This window comes from Rana temporaria, chromosome 2 (genome assembly GCF_905171775.1).
Source record: "Rana temporaria chromosome 2, aRanTem1.1, whole genome shotgun sequence".
Taxonomy (NCBI): domain Eukaryota; kingdom Metazoa; phylum Chordata; class Amphibia; order Anura; family Ranidae; genus Rana; species Rana temporaria.
In genome coordinates, this window is record NC_053490.1 from 16700705 (window position 1) to 16714706 (window position 14002).

At 44.0% G+C, this 14002-nt stretch overlaps 1 protein-coding gene across 4 annotated transcripts in view; it reads right to left on the reverse strand.

Moving 5' to 3' along the window:
• Nucleotides 1–1000: 1000 nt before the first annotated feature.
• Nucleotides 1001–14002, reverse strand: part of LOC120928856 (FH2 domain-containing protein 1-like) — an 82213-nt gene continuing 69211 nt past the window's right edge. For all 4 annotated transcript variants that reach the window (XM_040339903.1, XM_040339902.1, XM_040339904.1 and 1 more), the window contains exons 6-12: nt 12457–12557; nt 11730–11800; nt 9003–9110; nt 8646–8716; nt 7359–7476; nt 7053–7217; nt 1001–2329 (exon numbers count right to left, since the gene is read on the reverse strand). In XM_040339903.1, coding sequence (XP_040195837.1) covers nt 1568–2329; nt 7053–7217; nt 7359–7476; nt 8646–8716; nt 9003–9110; nt 11730–11800; nt 12457–12557 — 1396 coding nt within the window. In that variant the 3' untranslated portion in view covers nt 1001–1567. The remainder of the gene's footprint in view (nt 2330–7052; nt 7218–7358; nt 7477–8645; nt 8717–9002; nt 9111–11729; nt 11801–12456; nt 12558–14002) is intronic.

The following is a 14002-nucleotide window of genomic DNA, read 5'->3' on the forward strand; positions in this document are numbered from 1 at the left end:
GGCCGGTGCTACCACTAGGCAGTCGCCTAGGGCGCACTGCTGCCTAGGGGTGCCCAGACACTGGTGTTCCTACTCTCTTCTCTCTGCAACAAGCAACTAAGTCTCAGCATCAGCAGGCAGCCACCGCTCTGTTCGCACATTGTGTCAGAGGCGCTGTGTCCCAACTCCCGAATGAATGAAAGAAAGCAAGCAGACATTCATTGATGGGCGCTGGTAGGCTGCATTTGATGGGCGCTTCATTAAAAAGGTGGGGTATATATGGGCAGGGCAAAAGGGGTGGATCCAAGGGGGAGCGGCAAAATTAGGTTTCGTCTAGGGCAGTGGTTCTCAACCTGGTGGTCGGGACCCCCTCTGGGGTCAAATGATAATTTGCCAGGGGTCACGGAATCCTGGGCTGTTCCTGAATCCCACACCGCTCTCCCAGCCTTTTCATGGCTACCCAACAGGGCTGTCCCTGAAGTTGCGGTGGGCCACTCGGCCTCTACGTAGCCACCCATTCAGTTCACGGCGTGACTGGGGGGCAGAGACTAGATGTCAGATGGCTGGTGAGGAATGTGAAGTGGGAGGGGCTGTAGGAGACCCCATCTCCTGATTTTGGCATAGGTGTCACTGCTCCAGACACAGTAAGTACCATAAGGGGTTTTAATACCGTACGAGTGGAAGGGACTCGGAGCGCTAAGTATCTGTGGGTTAGGGGTGCAAATTACTGGTCTTGCCTTGGGTGCCCGACAACCCATGCTACAAAAATAATTTTACTGCTAGGGGTCCCCACAACTTGGGAAATTTTATCAAGGGGTCACGGCACTAGAAGGTTGAGAACCACTGGTCTAGGGTGTCAAAAATCCTTGCACCAGCCCTGCACACACCGCTCCAAAATATGCAGCTAACAGGACTTTTTTTCCCGTCCTGCCAGCGCACTGGAGCTCTTCTTTAATGCACCAGAAGGCAAAGGTCATGAGGTTCTACCATTATCTGCAGTATACAGTAATTGCACGATCACTCCAGTGTAAATCCCCTTTATTAAATCCATTAACAAGCCATCCTGTCTGCACATTAAAAAAACATTTTGACGTTAGTTAAGTGCATGATGGGAACAGTAAGATTAAAGCAGAACAATCTGGCTTGGCCCATTAAAGAATTTCTATCACAATAGATAAAATGCTGCTTGTGCATATCTTTTCCAGTCACATCCCAGACTCCATACAAAGTGCTATCAGTCCTCTAACCCACCCTTCCTTACAACCCCACTCTGACACTATCTGGGTCCAGGTCTTCTCTACTGGCAAGTGTCAAATGCCTAGCTCCTTGTATATTAGATATGCACCATTATGAAATTTACAAGATTAAAAAAAGAAAAAAAAAAAAAACCCAACTACATTGTGTGCCCCTCCCTCTGTGGAGACCATCTCCACCAGCCTTCTCTGCTGAGGGCCAGTACGACTGCCACATCCAACATTTGGAGGGTTTACAATCCAGGAGATAACCTCTGGAAAGACTATCAGAAATCATCAACCCAGATGCACACATTTCCAGCTAAACTTTAAAACCTTCTGAATAGAGTTTGTCTTCATTTAGGGGAGCGCAGAGCACTGTCAACCCGTCTAAAAAAGGTGGCGAGGGCAGAGGCTTCACTGCCCCCTCGCGGGGAGAGGTCCACTCCTTGCAATATTAGAGATTCTGAATTTTTCAAACTTCCTCTTCTTTGAAATAGTCCTCCCAAGCGCAATGAATTTGGGGAGCCTGATGTAGGAGAAAAGTCCTTCCGCACAGGAGTGTCAGTATTTGAAGACTTTAGGATTTGGCTGAAGGAAGTGCTGGTGGTTGGGGTACTTGGAGTAGAAACAGAAAGGTTGTCCGACTCTGCATCGTGGCGCGAGAACTCCTGGGAACGTCCACTGGGAGAGGTAACAAACACAGAATGTATATCCAATTCACCCCTGTATGGAAGGCATGCCAACGTGTGCCTCCTGTTCATTTTCCCAGGAGTATCCTGTTGTCCATCACTCCCTGTGCTGTCCTCCCGTGGCCTCCTTAGCCCTTGTTGTGGCTTCTCAGGCACAGGAGAATCCTCTTCTCCGATTGGCTCTGAAACTTTGGCTGCGGTGGAAGCTGGAGATTTGATTGGGGAGGAATTAAGAACCTCAGTGGATTGGCTACGAGGGAGAGGGCGTGGACCTCTACTAGGACGTCTTCTGCGGGGAAGTCGAAGAAGTAAAAACTCCAACTCTACATCCTGAAGGTCTTTGTCTTGTAATGAACAGCTGGCAATAGAACGTCGTTTCTCCAGGCGTTCCTTGCGGTGTTCTGCCTTCTCCCTTTCCTTGTTGTCCTGCACAAAACAGAAGATATACGGGATCATTTTAGTAAATATCTTTTCTCCAAATCGAAGGGAAAACCAAAAAAAAAGGGGGGGGGGGGGGGAAATACAGGTGCATCTCTAAAGATATTAAACAATTATCAAAAAGTTAATTTCACCAATTCAAAAAAGTGAAACTCATATAGATTCAACACACACACACTTTTAATTTTGACAATTATGGCTTACAGCCAATGAGAACCTAAAATTCAATATCTCAGAAAACTTAAATATTGTAAAAAAGTTGAATATTGTAAACTCATGGTGTCACACTTTAATCAGCTAGTTGACTCAAAACACCTGTAAAAAGGTTTCCTGAACCCTTAAAATGGTCTGTCTGGTTCAGTGGGTTACATAATCATGGGGGAAGACTGGACTTGACACTTGTCCAGAAGACAGCCATTGACACCCTCCACATGGAGGGTACGTCACAAAAGGTCATTGCTAAAGAAGCTGGCTGTTCACAGAGTGTTGTATCCATAGGCGTGCGTCAGGTGTGCCTGGGCACACCCTAATTCTGGGGTTGGCAACCTGTCAATGGTAAACCGCAATCCTTCCTTGCCGGTCCTCAGAACCTGGACAGGAGAGGCGGCGGGGGGTGGAATTTAGTGGAACCATATCTGTATTTTCCTCCTGCAGCAGCTGAAAGTATCCTTCTCCTCCCTTTTGTCAACATTCAGCTGACACAGGAGGAAAATATAGGGGACCTGTACTAATATATGCCACCCCTCCTTTACCTGTTCCTCTTCCTTCTGTTGCCCGGGTCCCCTATGTGCTCCCTTACTCCCCCTTTCTCCTATTGTTTCAGGATGGAGAGTGGGGAAGAGGCCGGTAAATATGTCAAATGCATATGTGTTGGAGCTTTGGGGTGCACACCCTAATGCAATAGGCTGTGCACACCTATGGTTGTATCCAAGCATGAAAGAAAGAAAGAAAAGAAAAGAAAAGAAAAGAAAAGAAAGCCCAAACGGCGAGGTGGGAACATGATACGATTTATAGTAAACCGTGGCCTGCTCTATCCTTTTACAAAAGGTATATTGATGATGTACCATTTGGAGTGGGGATCTTACCTCTCTCCATCATTTTATGGAATTTTTTATAATAATCATCCAATTATTAAGCTGACCCACACTTTTAGTCAACATGAGATCAATTTTCTGGATTTGACCCTTATGGCAAGAGATAATAAAAAAAAAAAAAAAGTTTTTGTGGTAAATACTGATCTTGACAGTTATGCCTCCGACTATCTGCCACAATCCAGTTTGTGAGAATGAGAAGAAACTGTAGCTCACTAAATGACTTTTACATACACACACACAAAGGGCCGCTGATAGAAATCATGGCCCCCCACAGCCTCTGATGGGGCCCCCTCCCCTTCAGCCCAACCCTCAACTCCACCTCTGGCTCCTCCCCAGACCCCGCCCTGAAACAATAAATCGAAAAAAAAAAAAAAAAACACACCCCACGGTCAGGCTGGTTGTACCCAGGTCAATCACTTGGGTACAATCACCCTCCCCATAGATGGGTTGAATCTTAGCCAGTCTCTGCTAAACCGGGAGAAGATTCTAACCATCTATGGCTGGCTTAACTGACACCGACATCAATAGTGACCAGTGCCGATCCTGACCTCCTTGGGGCCCTAAGCAAAATGACATGTCACATTAAAGTTGAAAAGCGGGGGGCGCTGCCGACAGTGACATGTGACGTTCTGCTGTCGAAAATTACATCTTACATTAAAGTGAGAGTGAGGAAGCAGGAGGGGGGGGGGCGACTTCTTACCTCTTCTCCCATGCAGCCAGCAAGTTGAGAAGCTGGGTGAGGGGCCCGAAAATGACTTCTCACCAGGTGGGGCCCTCCACAGCTATGCGGGGCCCTAAGCGGCTTGCATAGTGACATTAACACAGTAATCAGCTAAAATAATGTACAGTGTACAAAATATTAATGGCACTGGCTGGGTTAAAATGGGCAACGAAGGAGTCAACTGCGTGCCGCTTTTACGAATAGATCTGGCATTTTTTCCCCCTGCTTTGCAGGGAGCGGAAATGGCCAGATTGCTGATCTGTGTATAAGCCCTGTGTTTGTTAACAAAGGGGACTTTATGCTGCGATTGGCTACAGCTGATCAGTAGGTCTCGGCCATAAATCATTGGCCAGGACCTGCTGACAAAATCCCGCTGTAGCCAGTGACAGTGGGTTAGCAGCAGGCACATACATGCACGTCCCTAACCGCTGAGTGTGTCTGGGCACACCCCAATCACCCATGCAGTGTTTGTGTAGCATTTGTGACGGCTGTCTCCTGAGATCTGCCCGATGGGTTAATGTGAAATGTTGCTTCCAAGCAACTGCCTATCTGTGAGACCGTTTCACACTGAGCAGATCCTGCTGCTTGTAAGATCAACTCTGATGACATCATCATGTAATGCAACTGCATGCACAGAGAGGGAAGAGCTGTCAAAATTCAGTGGTGATGTCGGGGTGGGCAGGACTGAGCAGGTATCAAACACCAGCCAATGGGATGAGGTTTGGGCATGGGGTCCCCCCCAAATTCCATACCAGACCCTTATCTGAGCATGCAGCCCGGCAAGTCAGGAAAGGGAGGGGGATGGACGGGCGAGCGCCACCCCGTCCCCTCTCCTGAACCATACCAGGACCAAATGAGGACACTATTTTTGATCAGATAGATGGTATTACAGGGGTACACCAGATCAAAAATAGGGTCTTCATTAGGTCCTGGTCTCATGTAGGTATGCTGCGTTCCTAGAGATATTTTTGATATGGTGTACCCCTGTTATTACCATCCTTCAAGCACAGGTCCATTTTCCACCAGGCTTCACTACGGATCCTATCTACAGGCCTCAGTGGGTCTGGATTTCCCCATCTTTAGGGGAGCCTCTTTGATGCTCCCTTGATATACTTGTAGCACTGACCCCCGAAAGAGCTGCTGATTAATTTTGAGTGGCATGTTACCTCTGTGGCTCCGCCGTCTAGCGTAGCTGATGAGAGCCGTAGTAATGGAATGTCCACACAGCAGGTGTCTTTCTTGTGCTTTTATTTACCCAACACGGTAAAAACAGTAAAACTTTTGGTGAAGAGTAAAGATGCAGTAGGAGAGGAAACAGCAGATTCAGGCATAACGATACGGAAACAGTCCTGCTTCCAACAACTTTGTTTTCGTCGCCACTCTCGCCAGAGTGGGTTTAGTGTACCCGGACAGGCCTCTCACTGACCTGGCAGCCAGAGTATCACTCGGAACATTAAGGAAAGGAAGTCTCTGCCACAGACCCTCCCTAGAATTTAGATCACAGAGACAATTCTTCTCAATAGACTTTGTGCCTGGATCTCCTTCAGGTAGTTTGCAGTTAGGTACCGACTGACAGGTGACGAACGTCCAGCCTTTCAGTGTCCGGTTACCTTGATCCCCGATGGATTGCCAGCCTCTCTTGGCTCTCCTCAGGCGGATTCCCCACCGAACAGCTTCCTCTCAAAGGAACAACGCTTGGGATCTTCTCAGGATTGTGGACCCAGTCGATCACTGGGGCCCTGCCACAGCCTAAACGTTCCGAACCAACATGGTCCCGGAACCAGGAGCACCGCGTGGCACGCGCACCCCAGCCTGGTAGGCCATTTCGCTGGGGGCCGTGATGTGGTCACCCTGAAGGTGGGTGCCACACCGGAAGAAGACCCCCGCCTCAATGGCGTCTGTTCCAGAAGTACCATCTCCCAGCATGCCCCGCGAGAGAACACTCCCTCCTGATTGGCTGCTGGTAAGAGGGACCCAAGCCTCGACTCCACTGGTGCCACCTGTCGCCCCGGGGTGGGATAACACCCCAGCAACAACAGAATGAGCCCACAGTACAGCCAAGCTGAAACAGAGACCCTTTCTAGAATTGAAATCAAAGTCACTTACACTCTGATTATCCCTTAAATTTTGACAAGCACCGGTACTAGGAAGTAACCTGGCGCTACATACTTGTAAAACATTTTTGATGTTACTCAAAATCTACACTATAACCTGCCTGACACTTGGTGGAGATGAAGGGGCATTCTTTGGGGCAGTGTTTTTTGGTTGTATTCGTCATGGAATGTGTGTTCATACACGACTGAAGTGACGCGAATCAATATCTTTTCTACCCCTGAGGAAGGAGAGAAGACTCTGAAACACGTCGGGTGAAGGATATCTCTTCTGTATTGTCAGTCATGTTACAGTTGATGCATTCTCAGGTTGCTTATTGCTGAGTACATTCCACGTTACCATTTTTAATCAGGTGTTATAAATTATTTTTCTACGATTGTTATACGAGTTTAAGTGCCTTTAATACAATCCAATTCCAAGGGGAATTTGTTTTTTCTAGTTTAGGACTATTTTTTTTCTATATGAAGTAATCACTGATCCCCTCCATATTTAGAGAAATTGTTTTATGTATAGCTAGTCAAAAAGGAAAAAAAGAAAAAAGAAAGAAAAAGAAAAAAAAAAAAGAAAGAGAAAAAAAAAAAAAAGAAAAAAAAGAAAAAAAAGAAAGAAAAAGAAAAAAAAATGAAAGAGAAAGAAAGAAAGAAAGAAAGAAAGAAAGAAAAAGAAAGAAAAAGAAAGAAAGAAAGAAAAAGAAAGGAGAAAAAGAGAAAGAAAAAGAAAATATTTTCTTTATATCCAGACAGAATACATATAGCTATAGATTATTAACAAAAGCTTCACTTACGTGAGCAGCAGCCAAGAACTTGGCACAGAAAGTAGTGAAGATGAGGCAGAGGTCTTCCAGTCGGCACGTAGATTCATCTTCACAGAAGTAATCCATCACAGCGCACCTGGTGTCCCGCAGGCTCTCTAGAGAGCACAGAACCTCGCACAGCTCCACCTCTGCTACCTGCCAGAGGGAACAGAGTTATTGTCAGATAGAAATATCCATCTATGAGCATCACCTCATATTGGTGTAAAGAACATGAGTCCATATAGAAATCTGTATTTACAAGCCTATTTTAGTGCGCTACGCTGGGTCGCTGCTCACCTGCAAGAAGGGAGCCATCTCATGCTTCAGATCTGGCTGGTCCCGGAGGGCGTCCCTAGTACTTTGAAGCCGCTGAGTGAGAGTCTCCAGGTCACTCTCCACTTCCAGGGATGTAATGCTAGAAGAAAAAAAAAAAAATTATATTCAATATTTATATATAATTTTTTATAATAAAAAAAAAAAGGGGGGGGGGACAGTTAGAGGCTGAGAACTAAAAAAAAGACAAAAGCTACAAAAGAACAAGTCCAGTTGAATGTGACCATCTACTGCTAGTTATACCAAGACTTGGACAAATGAGAACCTTCCCAGACGGAATGGCTGAGCATTACCAAGTCAGACACAAAAAAAAAAAAAAAAAAACATAAAATTAAAATGGCAATAAAAAAAAAAAAAAAAAAAACACACAGGACAGCCTGGAGATAAAAAGTAAAGAATATTCTTGGCCAGGTCCTCTTGTATCCAAAAAAAGGTAGAAATTGTAATGTACCTCACCCTACTTTTATGGACAGTACAATGGCAAAAACATTACAGCCAAGCTGTTCAAAGGACGGTCGTTTTTCGGCATGAAAATTAAAAAAAAAATTAAATTTTTCAGCATGTCCAAAAAAACTAAGTTTTTCCAACTTAATCATTAAACGACGTTGCCCACACCATCGTTTTTCAAAAATGATGAACAAAGCGCGGTGACGTACGACGGCACTCTAAAGGGGAAGTTCTATTCGCCTTTGGGCTGCTTTTAGCCGATTCCGTGTTAGTAAAAGACGATTCGCGCTTTTCTGTCTGTTACATCGTGATGAATGTGCTTACTCCATTACAAATGCTAGTTTTACCAGAACGAGCGCTCCCGTCTCATAACTTGCTTCTGAGCATGTGCGGGTTTAAAACGTTGTTTTAGCCCACACACGATCATTTTTTTTACAACCCGAAAAAGATCATTTTTTTTAAAACGACGTTAAAAATGTTCGAATTTTTTTTTGTGGTTTTTCAGAAGCCGAAAAATGATGAGTAGCCCACACACGGTCATTTTAAATGACGTTTTTAAAAATGTTGTTTTAATTCATGCCGAAAAATTATCGTGTGTACGCGGCATTAGAGTTTCAAACTTTTGGTCCTTAGAATTCATAAAAAATTTAATTTGGGGTTTAGAAAATACACAACTTTTTTTTTATTATTAAAGTTCGGCCTATGAAGAAGAATTAAACCTAAAATCTGATGGCGGTGAATGTGGCCATCTGCACAGTCAAGAAAAGGAATATATTAGATAAAATTGGTTATGGAGCTACTTACCGAGATGCCTGGCTTATGTGAGTCAGTTTCTCCGGAAAACTCATAAGTGCCCGATTATTCTTCTCAGCTTCCTGAGGGGAACAAAAATAAGTAAAAAAATCAAAGCTTTTCCAGCCAGTCTACTGGCAGAGGTGGCCTCTCCCACACTCCCCCCATTTCATTGCCAAAGCAGGCACCACTAATAGCCTCCCCCACCATTCTGCCACCCTTTTCTGAGGGTCCAAGCAGGACTCCGCTGAGCAATCTGCTAGAGTAGACGTATATCATGGCGCCACCCAGTAATTTTCTGTCAGTGGGACTACTAGCCACTTCTTGCTTGCCATCCTGTAGATTGGGCAGCAAAGTCTCTCTTCTTACCTGGACTACAAAGTGCATAAGGTTCATTCCAGGTTTATTTGCTTTAGTGTCCGCCAGTTTCAGAAGAGATCCCATCCGAAAACCCATGGCACTCCCAGCGTAACCACCCTGTAGACAAACCAACATTATCAATAAGGCAGGGTGGAAGAAATAGAGAAGGGTGCAGAAGAACCAGGCAACGTCACTGAAGGGGGCAAAAGAAATCATGAAGCCATACTGAAGGAATTAGTGCGTTGGGCACTTAACAGCATCCTGCAGACCCACCTACTGTATACGGTACTTAGAAAATTTACTGACTAGAGGAGAGAGCAGAGTGGAGTCTCATGAGTGACCTGCTCCTCCTTTATTGTCCATTAGCAGACAAGGAGATGACACCTCTATTCTTCAACTCAAAGAGAACATTGTGCCACCTTCACAGGTCTGCTGCCTGTCAAAGATAGAGATTTAGATTTAGATATAGATATAGATAGATCTCTATCTATTCTAAATCTCTATCTATCTATTCTAAATCTCTATCTATCTATTCTAAATCTCTATCTATCTATTCTAAATCTCTATCTATCTATTCTAAATCTCTATCTATCTATTCTAAATCTCTATCTATCTATTCTAAATCTCTATCTATCTATTCTAAATCTCTATCTATCTATTCTAAATCTCTATCTATCTATTCTAAATCTCTATCTATTCTAAATCTCTATCTATTCTAAATCTCTATCTATTCTAAATCTCTATCTATTCTAAATCTCTATCTATTCTAAATCTCTATCTATCTATTCTAAATCTCTATCTATCTATTCTAAATCTCTATCTATTCTAAATCGCAGGATGAAAGGACATACATTTGCTAATTGTGGTTGGAACTCCGCTTTAAAGTAAACAAACCCACAAACCCCCCCCCCCCAGAGGTAGCCCTTTCACCATCCCCTCCCTCAGCGACTTCCCTCTATACGACCTCAACCCCCCCACCATTGACTGCCCTCTTTCCTCCATTAACTGTTCTGTTAAAATGCCCTTGACCCGCCCCACCCAGAAGCTGCCCCTCGTAACCATCACTCCTCTCTCTAGTAATTGTTCGCCAGCCAGTGACTGCTCACCTCCCTCTATTGGCCCTCCCTGATGGTTGCCTTCCTCACACCAGTGCTTTCTACTCCAGTGAATCTCAGCGACTAATTCTCATCCCTTCATTGATCCTTTGTTTGCATCTGCTTTCCTACCAACCCAGTGGCTGCCCCCCACCCCACCGCTTCTCCATCCCCAGTAAATTCCATCCTTGGCTCCCCACCCAAACCTCCCTAAGGAACTGCTTCTTTCCTCCCCTGACCCTGCCTGGTGGCTGCTCTTCTCATCAGTAACCTGGCCAGTGTCTATGCTCCTCACCCCCCCCCCCCCAAGCATTTGCCTTCCAGTGTCGGAGACAAGTAGATATTAACCTCCCTAGCGGTAGGATTATTTCAGATTTTAGGTGCTGAGAGCGGTACCATTATTTGCAAGGAAATTTGGTGTTTTATACTGTAGGGCTATAATTTTTAGGAATAACTCACTTAAATCTGACCAAACAAGAGTCTAGTAGGCATCCCGGTATGAATTTTTAAAAACAAAATTATAATATAATAAATAATTATAAATAACAATATAATTCTAATAAAAAGTATTCAATAATGCAAAAGCACTGAAATTTGCTCAGTTGCAGAATTGTCGCTGCAATTACTTTTATTTTTTTATGACGAATTTCCCCACAAATCGCTATCGCACAATTCTGCAAGTGATTATAATTTATTATCGCCGTTTTCTAGCTGCTCTAAAACCATTTTTGACATAAAGGGACATTTTGGATTGCTATGCACAATCTACAGTTTGCAGGCAGAAAGAACCGTTTTTATTATATAAAAGAACATGTAGGGCACTGGGCAGACCACTAGGGACAAGGGGGGTGTGTATTTTTTACATACAGTACTGTAATCTATAAGACTACAGTATACTGTATGTAATGTGTTTGTTTACCTTTTTGAGTTTGGCGCCGTTCTCTGCTCCCGTGCGTCGTAACGTCGCAGGGAACGGAGATCGGCGGCACAGAGGCACTGTGCGAGTCGAGCGAGCACCCACTCGCTCACACAGCACGGTGGCATTGCTGGATCCAGGAACAAGGTAAGTAAACCATGCCTGTGGATTCAGCGAGGCGAGCCCGAGTCTGACTTGGGGTTACCGATCACAGCACGAAAATGTAACCCTGAGTCAGACTCGGGAATACCGCCAGGGGGGTTAAAGTGGGGCTAGTCTTCATCTGGAGCACCACAAACTCAAAATGCGAATTAATTTTTATTATTCAAAGCAACCCCCCCCCCATATCCATCTATGTCTCAATGCTTTATTTTGCTGGGAAATCACTTTGAAAAACACCCCCTAGCTTTTCTCATCACATTCATCTCATCTTGAGTGAGGGCACATGATTCATGTAACATTTACTTCATGGAATCCAGTTGCCCTTAGCTCAGGTATTGAAGTAGAGGGACATGCTTAGCTGAAAGCCCCACCTCCCTTACTGAAGACTCCTGGGATGTATGACAATTTGCCCAGGCATGGAAACCAGAAAGTAACTGAAGGAATGTAAAAACGTAAAAGCAAATACTATATACTTTTCTATCCATTCACTAATGCTAGCAGCAGAAGGATTTAAAAAAAAAATAGTCACTATTGAGAGAATGAAGTTCCGCTTTAACAACTCACAGCGTTCATGTAGTTCCCGGCTTTCAGCACCAAGTGGATGATGGTGTGAAGCTCCTCACACTTCAGAAGCTCTAAAAAAAAAAAAAAACACAAGACAATTAGATGAAGCTGGGAATAGGGTAAAGATAAATGCGATATGACAACTAATGCCGCGTACACACGACCATCTTTGACGACGAGAAAAATTTCATTTTTTAAATTGGTCATTAAAAAACGGTTGTGTGTAGGCTCCAGACCATTTTTCCTCGACGATAAAAATGGGCATTAAAAATTTAGAAACTGCTCTATTTTTTCTTGTCGTGAAAAATGGTCGTGTGTGTAGGCTTGAACAACGGGGAAAAAAAAAAAAAAAAAAAAAAAAAAAAAAAAACACACATGCTCAGAAGTTATGAGAAGGGAAATTTGCATAATCAGCCCAACGGGTGGCGCCATTCGAATGGAACTTCCCCTTTATATTGCTCGAGCATTTTTTATTACGATCGTGTGTATGCAAGGCAGGCTTGAGAGGAATCACGTCGAGAAAAACTTCGTTTTTTTCCCCCCCATGACATGAAAGAAAAAAAAAAAAAAAAAAACGGTCGCGTGTACGCCGTATTAGTCATTGAAATGACATGAGCCCACTGGAATGTGTGTAGGAGGGACTGCAATGTTGAGGCTGGAGTTTTTTTTACTCCATACTAAAAAAGGTCACCTCTTTTACTAAAGATCAGGAACACCATACACTCACCTGTCGCTGCTACAGTCTGAATTTCTACTGAATGTTTCAACGAGTTGAGCTGTGGGAAATATTCCTCCTTCAGTATCATGACCTGCAGCCGCTGTAAATAGCTGCAATAGAAGGAACACAAAGCATGACGATAGAGTTGCCATCACTTCTGTCCTCAATTTTATAACGGGTCACATGCATTGAATTTAGAGGAGATCAGCGCTGAAGTTGATAATAGGTTTAAAATTGAACAGACCAAGACCCTATACACACACACACACACACACACACACACACAAATACAACTGTTGTGGTTGCATACAAATTGAAACTCTTAAAAATTATTATATCATATTATCTGGTTTTGGTAAATCTGAAGGAAAAAAAATAAAAAAAAATTACGAAATATTGTATAGTGGGTGTCATGGACCTTGGAATGCGGAAGTGTTCCTCCTTGAAATCTGTTACACAGTGGGGGGGGGGGGGTCTTCTGCTCTGTCTTAAGGCTCCAGACGGCTCCATTGTTCTGTGTCTGGCTATTGTGTACATTGATTTCCCCCCTGGGGCTTCCGTCTCATTACACATAGCAGTCCTTCTATTCAAGCTATCGGACCAATCCCTGCTGACTCATTTTCAAGTCCTCATTTGCATGGCTAAGAGGACCTGAAGGAGAACTACATGTACTTTACAAATGACCAATAGGAAAGCGGTTGTTGGGGGCGGGATGTTCCAAATTCTGTATAAAAGTGTGTTGTGTGGCTTCCAATAAAAGGTCTTCCTGTTTGAACTTGCATACAGCCTGCCTGGAGTTTGTTCTAATGGATTCCGAACGGCACATAGCTGTAGTTCGGATCCCGGAGCCTTGGATGACCGAACCATCAGACGTTGCAATCTGAAATCTGATCCAATAATAGCAGAGGAGTGTTGGGGAAGCGTAACCGAGCGAGCAAGGGTCTTGTTACATTTATCCAGCTTAAGGCTTGAATAATAAAGCTAAACCAAAAAATGTGAACATTGGGGTTGGGACCATACAGTATATGCAATGGCTTGCATTCAGGCATTTCCACAGGAGGGTACCATTAATCCTAAACACAGACATTTTAGACAGTTGTGCACTTGTAACCTCGTGGCAACAATTTTCCACAATTGACTTTAAAAATGAATGTCCATAGTTTCACAACGGGAAGTTCAACAAGCTCATGTAGGCGAGATGGTCAGATGTCCACAAGCATTTGGCCATGCAATTTATATCTGAAGGTCTCATGTGCCATCCATTCCAAGACAGGAACCAATAGGATTATAGGCACACACCAAAATGTGTTTGAAAGAGTAGTCTCTCAATGCGAGAGGATAGGCCTACAAAATCTAGGAAAAGGTGTCAAGGAAAGAGAATAATCCTGTCTTGGGTGTGCCAGCTGAACTTTTCAAAAAAGAGGCAATCTGTAGTGTGGCCTACACCAATATAGCAGAGTGATAGGTGAGTTAGGAAAGCCAATAAAGATTGTAAAAGAAGCAAAAATAAATAAAATGACAACATGAACTGGTCACAGTTTAAGGCACGTGGGGG